Source organism: Carettochelys insculpta, chromosome 17 (assembly GCF_033958435.1).
Source record: "Carettochelys insculpta isolate YL-2023 chromosome 17, ASM3395843v1, whole genome shotgun sequence".
Taxonomy (NCBI): Eukaryota; Metazoa; Chordata; order Testudines; family Carettochelyidae; genus Carettochelys; species Carettochelys insculpta.
The window spans coordinates 4,589,634-4,603,318 of record NC_134153.1 but is presented as its reverse complement, the minus strand read 5'-3'; the positions used below and the strand labels follow the sequence as shown (position 1 = coordinate 4,603,318).

Genomic DNA, 13,685 nt, shown 5'->3' with positions numbered 1-13,685 from the left:
ACAAAAATTCTCTGTTTCTCCAGATTGCCTAAGCACTAAATGAAACGTAGCAGCAGCCCATTTCTCTACAACCTCACCTTCTGCTGCTGCCTGTGATGAATTAGCAGCCTAACAAAGCAAATAAGCAGTCATATAGCATTTTAAAGACTAACAAAATAATCTGTTAAGTGATGAGCTTTCATGAGGCAGATCCACTTTTTCAGATCTGGAGATAGCGCTGTACTGGATAGATCTGGAGAAGTGGATCTGCCCCACGAAAGCTCATCACCTAAAAAGTTATTTTGTTAGTCTTTAAAGTGCTACATGACCTTTTTTTTGGTGGGGGGGCGGGAAATACAGACTAACACAGCTACCTCTCTGTTACTAATTAGCAGCCTTTTCATTTAAGAAATCAACTTTGCAGATTCCACAAAAACTCTCTTTTAAAGAACTCATATACTGATACCCAAGACTTCAAAGTAGTATTTCAATGGAAGAACTAATTACCTTTTTTCATAGGTAGAGCTGAGCAGACCTCCATCTGGTCCTTTGGGAATTATCCCCACCCAGATCTGGTGTTTATCAATAACATGTGGATTCTCCAAGCAAACAGGGAAAGGGCTGAGGAGACAGGAGAGAAATGATCTCTAATTATCCTCTTCATGGCAATTCCAAGCTACCACCTCATTTCCAATAATGCCATCAAATGACTTGATAGAGCACCCAAAGAAATGAACTTACATTTGCATTTCCATGGTGAACGAGGAGAGTGGGGAGAGGGTCCCACTTGTGAGAATGATTGTCCGGACTCCTTGACGAACCAGCTCGTGCATACTGTACCCAGGGCTGAAACACCAGTAGCTCAAGACCTTCCCTGTACCAAATAAAATAAATACACTATGAACCGAGGTCCATCTCTACAGGGGAGACAACATGTCTGAGTTATGTCTACACTAAACACAGAAGTCGACTGCTGATAAGCAATTTTAGCTAACATCAACTTATCGGTGGTTGACTTTGATGTCTGCCTACACAGAGGAAGGTTGACTTTCCTTATCCCTTACTGTTTGTGAGGAATTCCAGAGCTGCTTTGACCACATAAAGTGCAGTTTCACACATGCGTGAAACTAAAACCTGGGAAACAGACCCTGAGCGGGTTGGTCTTCTGCGGTAGTGCGGCTCTAGGCTGAGTTGCATGTGGTATAAATCAGTATTTGAAGTTCTATAACTGGAGCTAGGCACAAACCACAAAGCCAGAACCTAGAGGTAAGCTTTCACATCCATTTAGGGGGTGTCTGGGCCTGGGATTTCTGCTTCAGTTTGTCTCCAAACTTAGCTTTGTCAATTCAAAGCAGGGTTGAAAGGTCAACACCCACCCCAATTTTCATAGTTTCAAATTTCAACAAGAGACTAGTCTTCAAATATACAATCTACTAAAGACCCTTGTGCCAACCCATGTAACCAAGGTTGATGGCACTGCATCAGGCACGATGTACAGTGAATCTCCCAGAACTGGCTTGGTTCTAGGAATCCAAGAGTATCTGGGTCATCCCCACAGGCAGGATCTGGTAGGATCAACAGGTGCACCCTTTCAAGCACTGATGGAGAATTTGGGAGCACAGCATGCTGCGGTGTTTTTAATCTACCTTGGTGTAGCCAGACATGAACCCCCCATTTGGCCTTTTCTTCTTCTCTCCCCCTCCCCCGGCCCCCAGCTGGGAGAGACAGAGAGAGAAACAAGCAAGGGAGACAGGTAGCCTTTGATGTCCTGGGAACACAGGTGTGCTCTCTCACCCAGCCTCTCTACTATCCACAAAAACCAGACAGTGAATGGGCTAGCTAATGGCCGCCCTTCTGGCTGATCTCGGTGATTGACACGCCTGACCACTTCCCCAGGAAGAACGGGGAACCCCCGCCCATCACCTCCAAAGGTGCCTAATTGTCCACAATCCACAGGTGCAAATTGAGCCATGCACCTTCCCTGGGAAACCTGGGGTTCAAAACACATTCCTCCCGATTGGCCACTTGAGACCAGGAAGAAGCCGACGTGACAAAAGGGGTATAAAGGGGTTTGGCAGCCCACCCCCCTTTGAGTTTCAATCACCTACACCTGCTGGCCAGGTCTGGAATTAACTCCCGAGACTCGGGACGCCTGGTTCGTATCTACTTCTTCCCGAGGGATTGAGAGAAAGATTCTGGGTCACACCGGATCTAGGAGGCAGGGGTAAGAATTACACCTGTATTACACTTCTTTCCTATAGGAATTGAGGGAAAGACCCTGGTTCCACCAGGTCTAAGAGGCAGGGGTGAAAAATCACACCTGCAACGTGCCTTTCTGTGTACACATTACTTGTATTAGTTTAAGCTAGCTAGTTTGTCTAACACTTTTCTTAAGTTAAATTGTGTTGTTTCCCCTTTAAAAAAACCACGAGTACTAACTTGTACTTGAATCATGTGTCTTAGTTAAATTGTTTCTATCTTCGTATAAATAAAAAGTAACTGTTAAAGCCTCTCTAAGTGTAATTTTCCTCTTGCTGCTGTACCTGAACTAAACACAAACCAAAGAACCCAGCCTGCTCTGGCTGCTTAGCGTAGCTGCTGGTGTGGCATCACCCCCTTTGCCCCACCGGATCTTTAGCTGGCACCTGGGCATCGGCTCACAGAATTGGCGCAGCGAGCAGGGTTTGTGCTCTTCATTCCAATACAGCAGCATGAAGCCAGTCACTGATTTCAGCAAGGTAGAAAAGAGCTTTGCCCAGGAAGGTTGGGCTGACCCAAAATGGGATAAAGAAATATTAGAAAGGGAATGGGAAAATCCAGAGGAACTGTGGTCGCAGTTCTGTAGTTGGAGAACCGCTTGTAGAATAAAGCAGAAAAAGGGAAAAGGAGCTTGTATCTGGCTATTTAAAAGTCAAGCAGCATGTAACAGCCACGCTAATCCGGAAGCAGAATTAGAAAGAGTAAAAAGGGAAAGATGAGTTAGAGCGGCACTGCCAGAACCTAGACACACGGGGGCGCCTGCTAAGTAATGATTTGCACCAATTAGAACAGCACCTCACTCCGTTAATAAAGAAGGAAGGAGTGGAGCGGAGGGCGAGATTAGAGAGCAAGCCCCAAACAATTAATCAAGCTAAAGTAGAGGCTGCTCTCTGGCTAGATACAGAGGATTGGGATGGGGACATCTGGGATTCCTCTGATGATGAGGTATATTCCACCTATTCCTCCCCTGAGTTAGGAAAACCCCTCATCCACATGAGACCCATCATCACCTACCAAAAAGGTCTCACTGAGCAGAGAGAGGGTGAGTCTAGCAAAAAGGCAGAGCCACGACCCACCCGAATCACTACCCGCAGCTATGAGCCTGCAGAATTGAGAAAGATCCAAGATGAGTTTGTCGAAAAGCCTGGGGAAGGAGTGATAGAATGGCTAGGCAGAATATGGGATACAGGAGCAGGCCATACACAGCTGTCCTTCTGGGAATGTGGGAGGGTAAATCTGGGTGCAGGAGTATTCCTTACCCCCAGGAATAAGGAGGGTCCAAAGTCTATTTGGACCTTTGCCTGTAGATGGGCTAGGGGACTCCACCGCACTGATAGAGGTGAACCCACTGTCACCCCGTGGACAAATGGGATGAACTTAAAGGAGCCCTGCAGACTGTGTCCATAACAGCTCTGCTCAACCGAGCTAGTCCAGAGAATGGGGTTGAGGAGGAGAGCCCATGGGAACAGGGGGTAAAAACCGAGGATTTGAGACCAGTGCTTAAAGGGGCTCCTGGACCTCATAGGGCAATAATGTTAGCCATCAGAAATCCTGCTCAGGAGCATAACTATTCCTATCAGGAGCTATTTGAACTTGTGCTAAGAGACCGCCGAGAGTTTGGGGAAACTGAGGCACCACAGGCCAAAGTTAAGATGTGAAATTTAAAGGGAAATCATAAAAGACAGCAAGAAGGCTTTAAGCCTAGGCGTGAGATAAACCCAGAGGAAAAGGAATTAAGAACTAAACTGTGGAAACAGTGTTTAGATCTAGGATACCCCCGAAATTTGCTGCACGGAATGCCTACCGGGAAGCTAAAGCTCCTGGCTGCCTTAAAAGGGGCTAAGCAAGGGAGGGAGGCGATTACTCCTAGTACACCCCCCAGCTCCGATACCCCTTACACGCAGCTGCGGCAGCAATTACAAGAGCTGCAGCTGCTAGTTGAAACTGACCAGGAAAGTTGACTAGCAGGGGAACAAATCTCTCTCTCTATAAATGAGCTCAAACCAGCAGGGAGAGAGAATCAAAGCAATGACCCCCGGATCCTAGTAACAGTAAATGATAAGATTACTGTCTCCTTCCTGGTAGACACTGGAGCCCAATTATCCATGATTAAAAAAGAGGACTTTTCTGGACCTCCACCTTCCAATCGAAAGCAGATTTTGATTACTGGAGTGAATGGCACTACTGTGTCTTACCCACTGGTCAAAATAAAGCTAGATATCCCTTTAAACTCCTATAGGCAACCCCGAAAACATGAATTAATACTTGGGAATGCCAATATACTTGGTATGGACATCCTAAGGGGCAAGGAGGGAATCATTGGTGGGGAAAGGTGGGCATTTGGAGCCGGCTGCAAGCCCAGCACAACAATCCTGGAGGAGGGAAAAGCTTCCCTCTGTCATGTAAACTTGCTAGCCCAAGCTCCTCCCCTCCCCCCATCAGCTGTGACTAATGTAAAGCAGTATAATGTCCCAGCTGAAGCTGTGGCTCCTGTAACAGAATTGATTAAAGACCTAGAGAAACAGGGAATATTAATTCGGACACACTCCCCATACAATTCACCAGTGTGGCCAGTAAAGAAGCCTAATGGCAACTGGAGGCTCACTGTAGACTACCGCAAACTGAATAGCAACACTGGACCCCTAACTGCAGCAGTCCCCAGTATAGTAGACATTGTAAATAACATACAAACCTGGAACAAAACAGTGGCTAGCTGTACTGGATGTAAAGGACATGTTTTTCATGGTCCCCCTACAGCCTGCAGATCAGGACAGATTTGCTTTCACCTGGAAAGGCGTCCAATATACTTTCACTAGGATGCCACAGGGATTCAAACATTCACCTACAATATGACATGGTGCATTATCAAAAGTCCTAGATGGTTTGACCATGCCACATAATGTCCAAATATTACAGTATATTGATGACATTTTGATTGGTGGGGATTCATGTGAAGAGGTACAGGAAGCCATGGACAGGGTAAAGACAGCACTAGAAAACCTTGGATTAGATTTAACTCCAGATAAGTGCCAAGGTCCCTCCCAGGAGGTAAAATTCCTAGGCACTGTCTGGATGGGAGGGAGAAGGTCAGTGCCTGATGAAACTGTAAAAGAACTCAGCCAGGCACTGTCACCTGAGAACAAGGTTCAACCGAGACAGATTCTAGGAACTTTGGGGTTTTGGAGAAAACATGTGCCAGGCTTTGCTGTAATTGCCCAGCCACTATACAATGTGTTAAAGAAAAGTGCCACTTGGGAATGGACCTCCACTCATGAGGAGGCATTAAGGCAATTGATAAGTGAAATTCATACTTATCAAGCCCTGGGTCCAATACACCCTGATGCCCCATTTCATTTGTATATTACTGTAGGAGTCACAGGAATGTCTTATGCCCTACGGCAAGAGCGTGACACTGCACCCAGATGCCCCATTCAATTCGGTTCAAAGTCATGGCAGGGGTCACAGGCAAATTACACTCCATGTGAGAAAGTGCTCCTGGCAGCCTACACGGCTTTAAGGGAAACTGAGGAACTGACTCAAACTCGAAACATAACTATTCACACCCCTCTTCCAGTTATTAAACCCATATTGGAAGGAAAGGAGCTACCACCAGGTGTGGCACAGAAAATGACAATTCAAAGGTGGGCACTGTACATACACCACAGGGTAGGTGGTGCAGACACTGCACAAAACCCCACCAAGATTAAAGAATCTTTATGGAGGGTGGGCATGCCCGAGGAATACCACCTACCCCCACAACCATCTCCTATACGAGATGCTGCTCCACTTGACTCATCTCACCCTGAGGGAGTGTGGTTCACAGACGGCAGTGCTAAATTAATCAAAGGAAAGTGGAAGGGAAAAGCTGCAGCCATCCCAGCAGACAATTCCACCACACCCTTAACTACTGAGATTGACAGCTCCGCCCAACTTGCAGAGCTGGTAGCAATTAAACTTGCTTGTAAAGCTGGTGCTCACACTGTATACACTGATTCATATGCTGTATGGGCAGGTGCCACCCAGTGGATCACTAACTGGAAAAATAATAACTGGAAAATAGGAGGAAAGCCTGTATGGGGACTGGAACACTGGAAATGGCTTTATAATCATGCCACCCAGCAACCCCTAAGCATAGGACATGTGTCAGCCCACCAAAAGAACAGCACTCCAGCTGCACAGCTGAATAACCTGGCTGATGCAGCAGCTCAGATCTCTGTTACCCAGGTGGATTGGGAACGCCTGTATATCTGGCTGCATGAAACTCTGGACACACAGGAAGTGGGGAGCTGGTAAGGCAGGCACATATCAGGGGGTGGCCCCTCACCCACCAACAGGCTAGGGATTTGGTACAAGCCTGCACTACATGTGCTGAGACCAGGAGGCATATCACTGAGGGACAACGGTTTGCCACACTAAGGGATGGGAAAACACTATGGGGAACCTGGCAGGTTGATTATGTGGGACCATTGCCTGGCACCAGACAAAGGTGGAAATATATTCTCACAGGGGTGGAAGTCATCTCAGGAATAGGGTTTGCTTACCCTGCTCATTTAGCAACAGGACTGTGCACAACTATGGGACTAAACCGCCTAATAGCACTTGTCTCAACACCCCAGGAAATTCAGTCTGACAACGGCTCACACTTTAAAAACAAGCCTGTCCAGGAGTGGGCTCTCCAGAATGGAATTCAATGGACCTTTCACCTCCCATACCGACTTCAGTCCAGTGGCATAGCTGAGCGATGGAATGGACTGCTAAAATACCATCCGAAGCCTACGGACGGTACCTGGGGAGACAGGTTAGATACTGTGGTCCAGAGGCTTAACAACCGGCAGACCCCTACGGGTAGCCCAATTAGCAAGGGATTCTTCCCTACAAGAAAAGCCTCTCTGACTCCAGCAGCACCACTAGCAAGCTCCAAATATGCCCCTGGGGATACTGTGGTAGTTAAGCACCCCAGCCTGGGCACACACACTTGTATACTCCAGTCTTACAAAGGAAAGGGAGTTTGGATTATTGCAAACCCCCACAAGTTGCCACTAACCATTTCTGAGACTTGGATTGTATCCAAGACCTGCTGACTTTGTGCTTTCTTTCAGGAAAGGAGTTAACAAGATAACAACCCACACAGGACTTGCAAATACACCTTAAGGGCTCTTCACTTATCAGCCTGAGCCGATCCCAACACACACAATAGCATGATGCCTGAATTAGCTGCAATGTTCCTCCTGATCACTGTGATCTCAGCTGCACCTGAGCACCCACTCAAAAACGCCATCCAGACCATTGCCTCTGCTGCTGGTGCTACAAACTGCTGGATGTGCACCCTGCTAAATTCCTCCACAGGACTTGGAGTTGAATTTGTTCCTTTAAACTTAAATGACTGGTGGAACAAAAGCGACTTTTTCCAGTGGGGACCAGCCTGGTTTGATGACAGCAACCCCAACGATCACAACCTTTTAAATGACTCTGGGAAGGGAACTTGGGGGTGGCATGGACAATGGAGACCTACACTGTGGGGTCAACCTTTGGAATATATAACAGGAACCTCCAGGGAAGTGTACCCCATCTGCTTTGAGAATAAAAATGGCACAGGACCCCACCTCGGGTGGTTAAGGGATCAGCAATGCACCCACGTTGTAAATTTTAATGAGAAATTAAAAATCTGGGATATCTATCCCAGTACAACCCCCCAAAAACCCTTAAGGTGCTGGGGATATAACATCTCCCACACTGGCACATTATTGCAGAGGGATGTCACTGTTATTTCCCCTAAACTTTAGTCAATACCCTGAGGAAAAAGCCTGGTACAATCATTCCCTATTCATAATTCCCACCGCTGGACAAATATACAACCCCACACTGGTAACCAGTAATACCCTACTCTCAAACCAGTGCGCCAGAGCAGACCTTTTTGCGGCAGACCAAGTCCTACAGGACCTGCTGTTTGCCTTCCATTGCACAACTGCTAATGACAGTCACTGTGCTACCCACCATATTCCGAAAAAAGGACCTGCTAGAACAGGGTGGTATAAGGGACCCTATTCCCCTATCCTAAAGAGCCAGGACTATTTTTCATCTGTGGGCAGCAAACCTACAAGTATCTACCACTAAACTGGATAGGGCGCTGCTCACTAGGGCACGCTGCCCCTGCTGGACTTACTGTACACCCCCACACTATGGCTCCAGGTGTTACTAACCTTGGAAGTTTCTTGCACCCAATGCCAAGAAGATTTACCACAAACCCCCTTATAGAACGCCCTACAGGTTTCCACCAGTTCACCCGTGCATTCCTGCCCTGGCTTGGAGTAGCTGAGCTGGAAAAGGCACTAGTAAATGTATTTGGGCAACCAGAGCAGGCTCTAAACCGCACTGCAGATGCCCTAGGCCTGCTTAATGAGCAAATACAATCAGTAGCCCGTTATGCCCTATAAAACAGAATAGCCTTAGATGCAGTTTTAGCCCAACAAGGGGGAGTATGTACAGTAATTAACCAGTCTTGCTGTTTTTATGTAAATAAATCAGGACAAATTGAACAAGATGTACTCGCTATAAAGGGCGCTATTAAGGTACTACATGCTGTAACTGAGGACGGGAAAATCTCATGGCTAGATTGGCTAGCCCAACACTTAGGACTTTGATTAACTCCATTCCTTCACTCTATTGTAAATACTATATTAACCATTTTACTCATTGTAATTGCTTGCTGTATACTTCTATGTATTGTTAGGCGTTTTGTATACACAGCTGTCTCTTCTGCACAAATCCGGTATATGGCATTGGCAAGTGATCCTAATCAATCCCTTGATCCAAAACTACCTAATCAGACCCTGCCAACAGGGCGGTTTTAGCTTCCTCCAAGGAGGGCAAGAGGTGCTGGCATCACCTTCACCTTGTATCCTGGGACGTAATAAGGCGTGTCAAGGGGGTGGAATGTAGCCAGATATGAACCCCCTATTTGGCCTTTTCTTCTTCTCCCCCCCTCCCCCCGCCCCCAGCTGGGAGAGACAGAGAGAGAAACAAGCAAGGGAGACAGGTAGCCTTTGATGTCCTGGGAACACAGGTGTGCTGTCTCGCCCAGCCTCTCTACTATACGCAAAAACCAGACAGTGAATGGGCTAGCTAATGGCCGCCCTTCTGGCTATCACGGTGATTGACACGCCTGATCACTTCCTCAGGAAGAACGGGGAACCCCCGCCCATCACCTCCAAAGGTGCCTAACTGTCCACAATTCACAGGTGCAAATTGAGCCACGCACCTTCCCTGGGAAACCTGGGGTTCAAAACACATTCCTCCCGATTGGCCACTTGAGACCAGGAAGAAGCCAACGTGACAAAACGGGTATAAAGGGGTTTGGCAGCCCACCCCCCTTTCAGTTTCAATCACCTACACCTGCTGGCCAGGTCTGGAATTAACTCCCGAGACTCGGGACGCCTGGTTCGTATCTACTCCTTCCCGAGGGACTGAGAGAAAGATTCTGGGTCACACCGGATCTAGGAGGCAGGGGTAAGAATTACACCTGTATTACACTTCTTTCCTATAGGAATTGAGGGAAAGACTCTGGTTCCACCAGGTCTAAGAGGCAGGGGTGAAAAATCACACCTGCAACGTGCCTTTCTGTGTACACATTACTTGTATTAGTTTAAGCTAGCTAGTTTGTCTAAAACTTTTCTTAAGTTAAATTGTGTTGTTTCCCCTTTAAAAAAACCACGAGTACTAACTTGTACTTGAATCATTTGTCTTAGTTAAATTGTTTCTATCTTCGTATAAATAAGAAGTAACTGTTAAAGGCTCTCTAAGTGTAATTTTCCTCTTGCTGCTGTACCTGAACTAAACACAAACCAAAGAACCCAGCCTGCCCTGGCTGCTTAGCGTAGCTGCTGTTGTGGCATCACCCCCTTTTCCCCACCAGACCTTTAGCTGACACCTGGGCATCGGCTCACACTTGGTGATAAGATCAAAAAGCAAGCAACTTTGCTTTTGAATACCCCACTGTGGAATACAATGAATGACAGAAGGAAGGTCATTACACCCTTTCTGGTCCAAAGACAGCAATTGCTCTTCTGCCCAGGAGCTAAAGAGAAGTTACTCACCTTGGTGCAGTAACGATTGTTCTTTGAGATGTGTCCCCCTGTGGGTGCTCCACTGTGGGTGTTGCACCCTGTCCCGGCACCACAGATCAGAGATTTTGATAGCTGTAGTCAGCTGGACAGTGCATGTGCGGTTAGCGCGTCACTCCGTTCATGCCCTAGTAGTCACATGCATAGTCTGGCTCAAGCCAGTTCCTTGAATCTGCTCCAGAATCTGAAAAATACAAAAGAAAAACTCTGGAGCGGGGAGGAGGATGGGTAGTGGAGCACCCATGGAGACTCACATCTCAAAGAACAATCGTTACTGCACCAAGGAGAGTAACCTCTCTTTTTATTTCAAGTGATGTCCCCGTGGGTGCTCCACTGCAGGTGACTGCATGGCAGTACCCTAGAGATTGGAAGGAGGGTCTTGGGGTTACACCTTTGAAGCAGATGACAATACTGCCATTGCTAATGATGTGTCCATGTTTAAATGGTGTTGGATGGCGTAATGCTTTGCAAAGGTATCATGGGAAGACCGCGCCACTGCTCAGCAAATGTCTTCGAGGGAAAACATCTTTCAGGAAAGCTGTCGATGCAGCCATTGCTCTCGCAGAATGAGCTTTTGGGTGAGTTGGGAGCAGTATGTGCCATTCCGAGTAGCACAATGTAATACAATAGGCAATGAGTTTTGCAATGCATTGAGGACATAATACTTCACCTTTGGACCAAATGGCTATCAAGACTATTTGTGGGTCTGTCTTGCGGAATGGCTTAGTTCTGTCTGTACAGAAAGTCAATGCTCTATGGACATCCAGAGAGTGAAGCACTGCTTCTTGCATTGAAGCATGTGGTTTCAGATAAAAGGAGGGCAACATGATAGGCTCGTTAATATTAAAGGTGGATGAGATCTTGGGAATGAAGGACAGGTGGGGCCATAGTACCACTCCTTTGATAAGAAAATGTACGGAACCGCCATCAGGACGCCTATTTCACTAACCCTTTGAGCAGATGTTATACACAGCAAGAAAATGGTTCTTAGGGTCAAAATTTGAAAGAAAACAGTGGCCATTGGTTCAAAGGGTGGTCTGGCTGGTACTGAAAGTACCAAGTCCATGAGCCACGATGAGGGAACCTCTGAGGGGTTAAAGGTTTGCAAGTCCCTTGAGGAAGTGTTTTGTAAGAGGGTGGGTGAAGAAGGGGGTGACATCAATGGAAGGTGGAAAAGCTGTAACTGCTGCAAGATGTACTTTCAATGATGCTATCCCTAGACTGGTCTGTTGCGTGTGCAAGACACAGTCGAAGACTGTATGCAGTGGAGCTGTGTTCTGGTCAGTTTGGTGCAAGGAACACAAGAAGACAGATCTCTTCCACTTGGAAAGGTAACAGAGAGGAAGCCGTGCTAGTCTATAGACTATCAAAACAAAAAGCAGTCAAGTAGCACTTTACTATTTTGCTAGTCTTTAAAGTGCTACTTGACTGCTTTTTGTTTTGGAAAGGTAAGTAATTCATGTGGTTTGGCTTGAGCAGAACTTGGAGGCCTGCATTTAACCAATTAAGAACCACACACTGAGGAGAAGTGTATGAGGCTGAGGGTACAGTAAGGTTCCCTGATTCTATGTTAAGAGATCTGCTAGGGTGGGAAGGGGGTATTGAGGGTAAGGCGATATCCTCTGAAGAAACAGAAACAAAGATGGATGAGCCCACACAGATGCTACCAATATAATTGTGGCCCCTTCCGTTTTGACTTTTTGTAGAACTTTGGGTATGAGTACTGTAGGAGGGAAGGCATAGAGAAGTGGTCCCCTGCAATTGAGAAGGAATGCATCAGCCAGGAAGCATGGGCCCACACCGGCTCTGGAAAAATACTGGTGGCATTTCTTGTTGTGACAGGTTGCAAAGAGCTCTATGCATGGGTATCCCCAATGCCAAAAGATGGGTTGAAGGACATTGTCACACAGCTCCCACTCATTATCTGGTGCAAAATGTCAGCCAAGGGAGCCGGCTGTAATATTGTTGATACCAGAAAGGTACAATGCTACCAACGAGATATTTTTGAATGCACCAGATCCAGAGGCGAATTGCTTCTGCACAAAGGGAGCAGGATCATGTTTTGACTTGCTGATTGATGTAATGCATTATGGCAATGTTGTCTGTGAGTATTCTTACTCGTTTTGTGGATGTGTGCGCGCAGGTGCCTGAAAGCACTGAAAACTGCTCCGAGTTCCAGAAGATTTATATGTAGTGATATCTCTCAAGGTCACCATGGGCCTTGACTGACCATCTGTCCATAGGGCCCCCCATCCTAATAGAGAAGCATCCGTTGTTATATGTGAAGGTTGCGGTTGATGAAAGGATATACCCTGACAGTAGGTACCCTTGATTTGTCCACCATCGCAAGGAATCTCATATATGGAATGGCGGCATTACTACACTGAAGGTCAAGGGCTTCAAACTAGTTGCCTTTATCTAGAGAAAGGATTATTGAGGCAAGGATTACCATCATGAACTGCTGTTTCTGGAGAGACTGGTTTAAATTTAGAATCTAGTCTGGGTCACCATCCACCTGTTTTCTTCCAAGTAAGGAAGTAGTGAGAATAAAACCCTCTTCCCTCGAACTCATGTGGTACCCTCTCCCCAGCTCCAACAGAAAGGAGATGATTGACTTCACTTCTCAACAAAGTCTGGGGAGAGGGGCTCCTGAAGAGGGACAGGATGGGAGGGGTGGTTAGTGGAACGGAAAGGAAGGAAATGGAGCAACCCAATCAAATTATCTCTGAAACACATTGATCTGATGTGATCATTGACCATTGGTCGAAGAAGGGTCTGAATCTGTGATGGAAGATGGGTGTTGACGGAAGGGGTTTCGAGACAAAGGCAGCAGTTTTGTGGCTCTTGACCAAGGAGCTAAGCCTGCTGCTTATTGTATGGTTGAGACTGGTTATGAGCAGGCTGGTTTTGGAGTCTGAGGCCTCTGTCAAGGTGGAAATTGGTCAAAACCCCACTGTTGAGACTGATAATGTTGTCTGTCAAGTGGTTAGTCATACCATCACTGGTATGGTGGGTAATGTTGGCGGCGGTATGGTGGTGTCTACATACCAGGGTACAGAGGGAAGTATGGGAGTCCTTTCTGAAATGGAGGACTTCATCCATCCTTTCTGCAAGGAGTTTTAATTTGCCAAAGGGTAAGCCCTCCACTTTATTTTGCAGGTCCCTGGGAACGCCTGTCATTTGTAAGTAGGAAGTTCTGCATATCACGACCACCACTGCCATGGACCAGGCGGTGGTATTTGCAATAACTAAAGCTGTTTGGAGGCCTGTTCTAGAAGATGAGTATCCCTCTTGGGCAATTGCCTTGATTATGGGCTTTTTAGAGTC

General features: G+C 46.8%; 1 protein-coding gene across 1 annotated transcript in view; it reads right to left on the bottom strand.

The window, feature by feature from the left end:
- RTEL1 (regulator of telomere elongation helicase 1) overlaps positions 1–13,685 on the bottom strand; it is a 161,489-nt gene that overhangs the window by 90,954 nt on the left and 56,850 nt on the right. Inside the window, exons 17-18 of the mRNA XM_075011522.1 lie at positions 721–853; positions 487–600 (exon numbers count right to left, since the gene is read on the bottom strand). Coding sequence (XP_074867623.1) covers positions 487–600; positions 721–853 — 247 coding nt within the window. The remainder of the gene's footprint in view (positions 1–486; positions 601–720; positions 854–13,685) is intronic.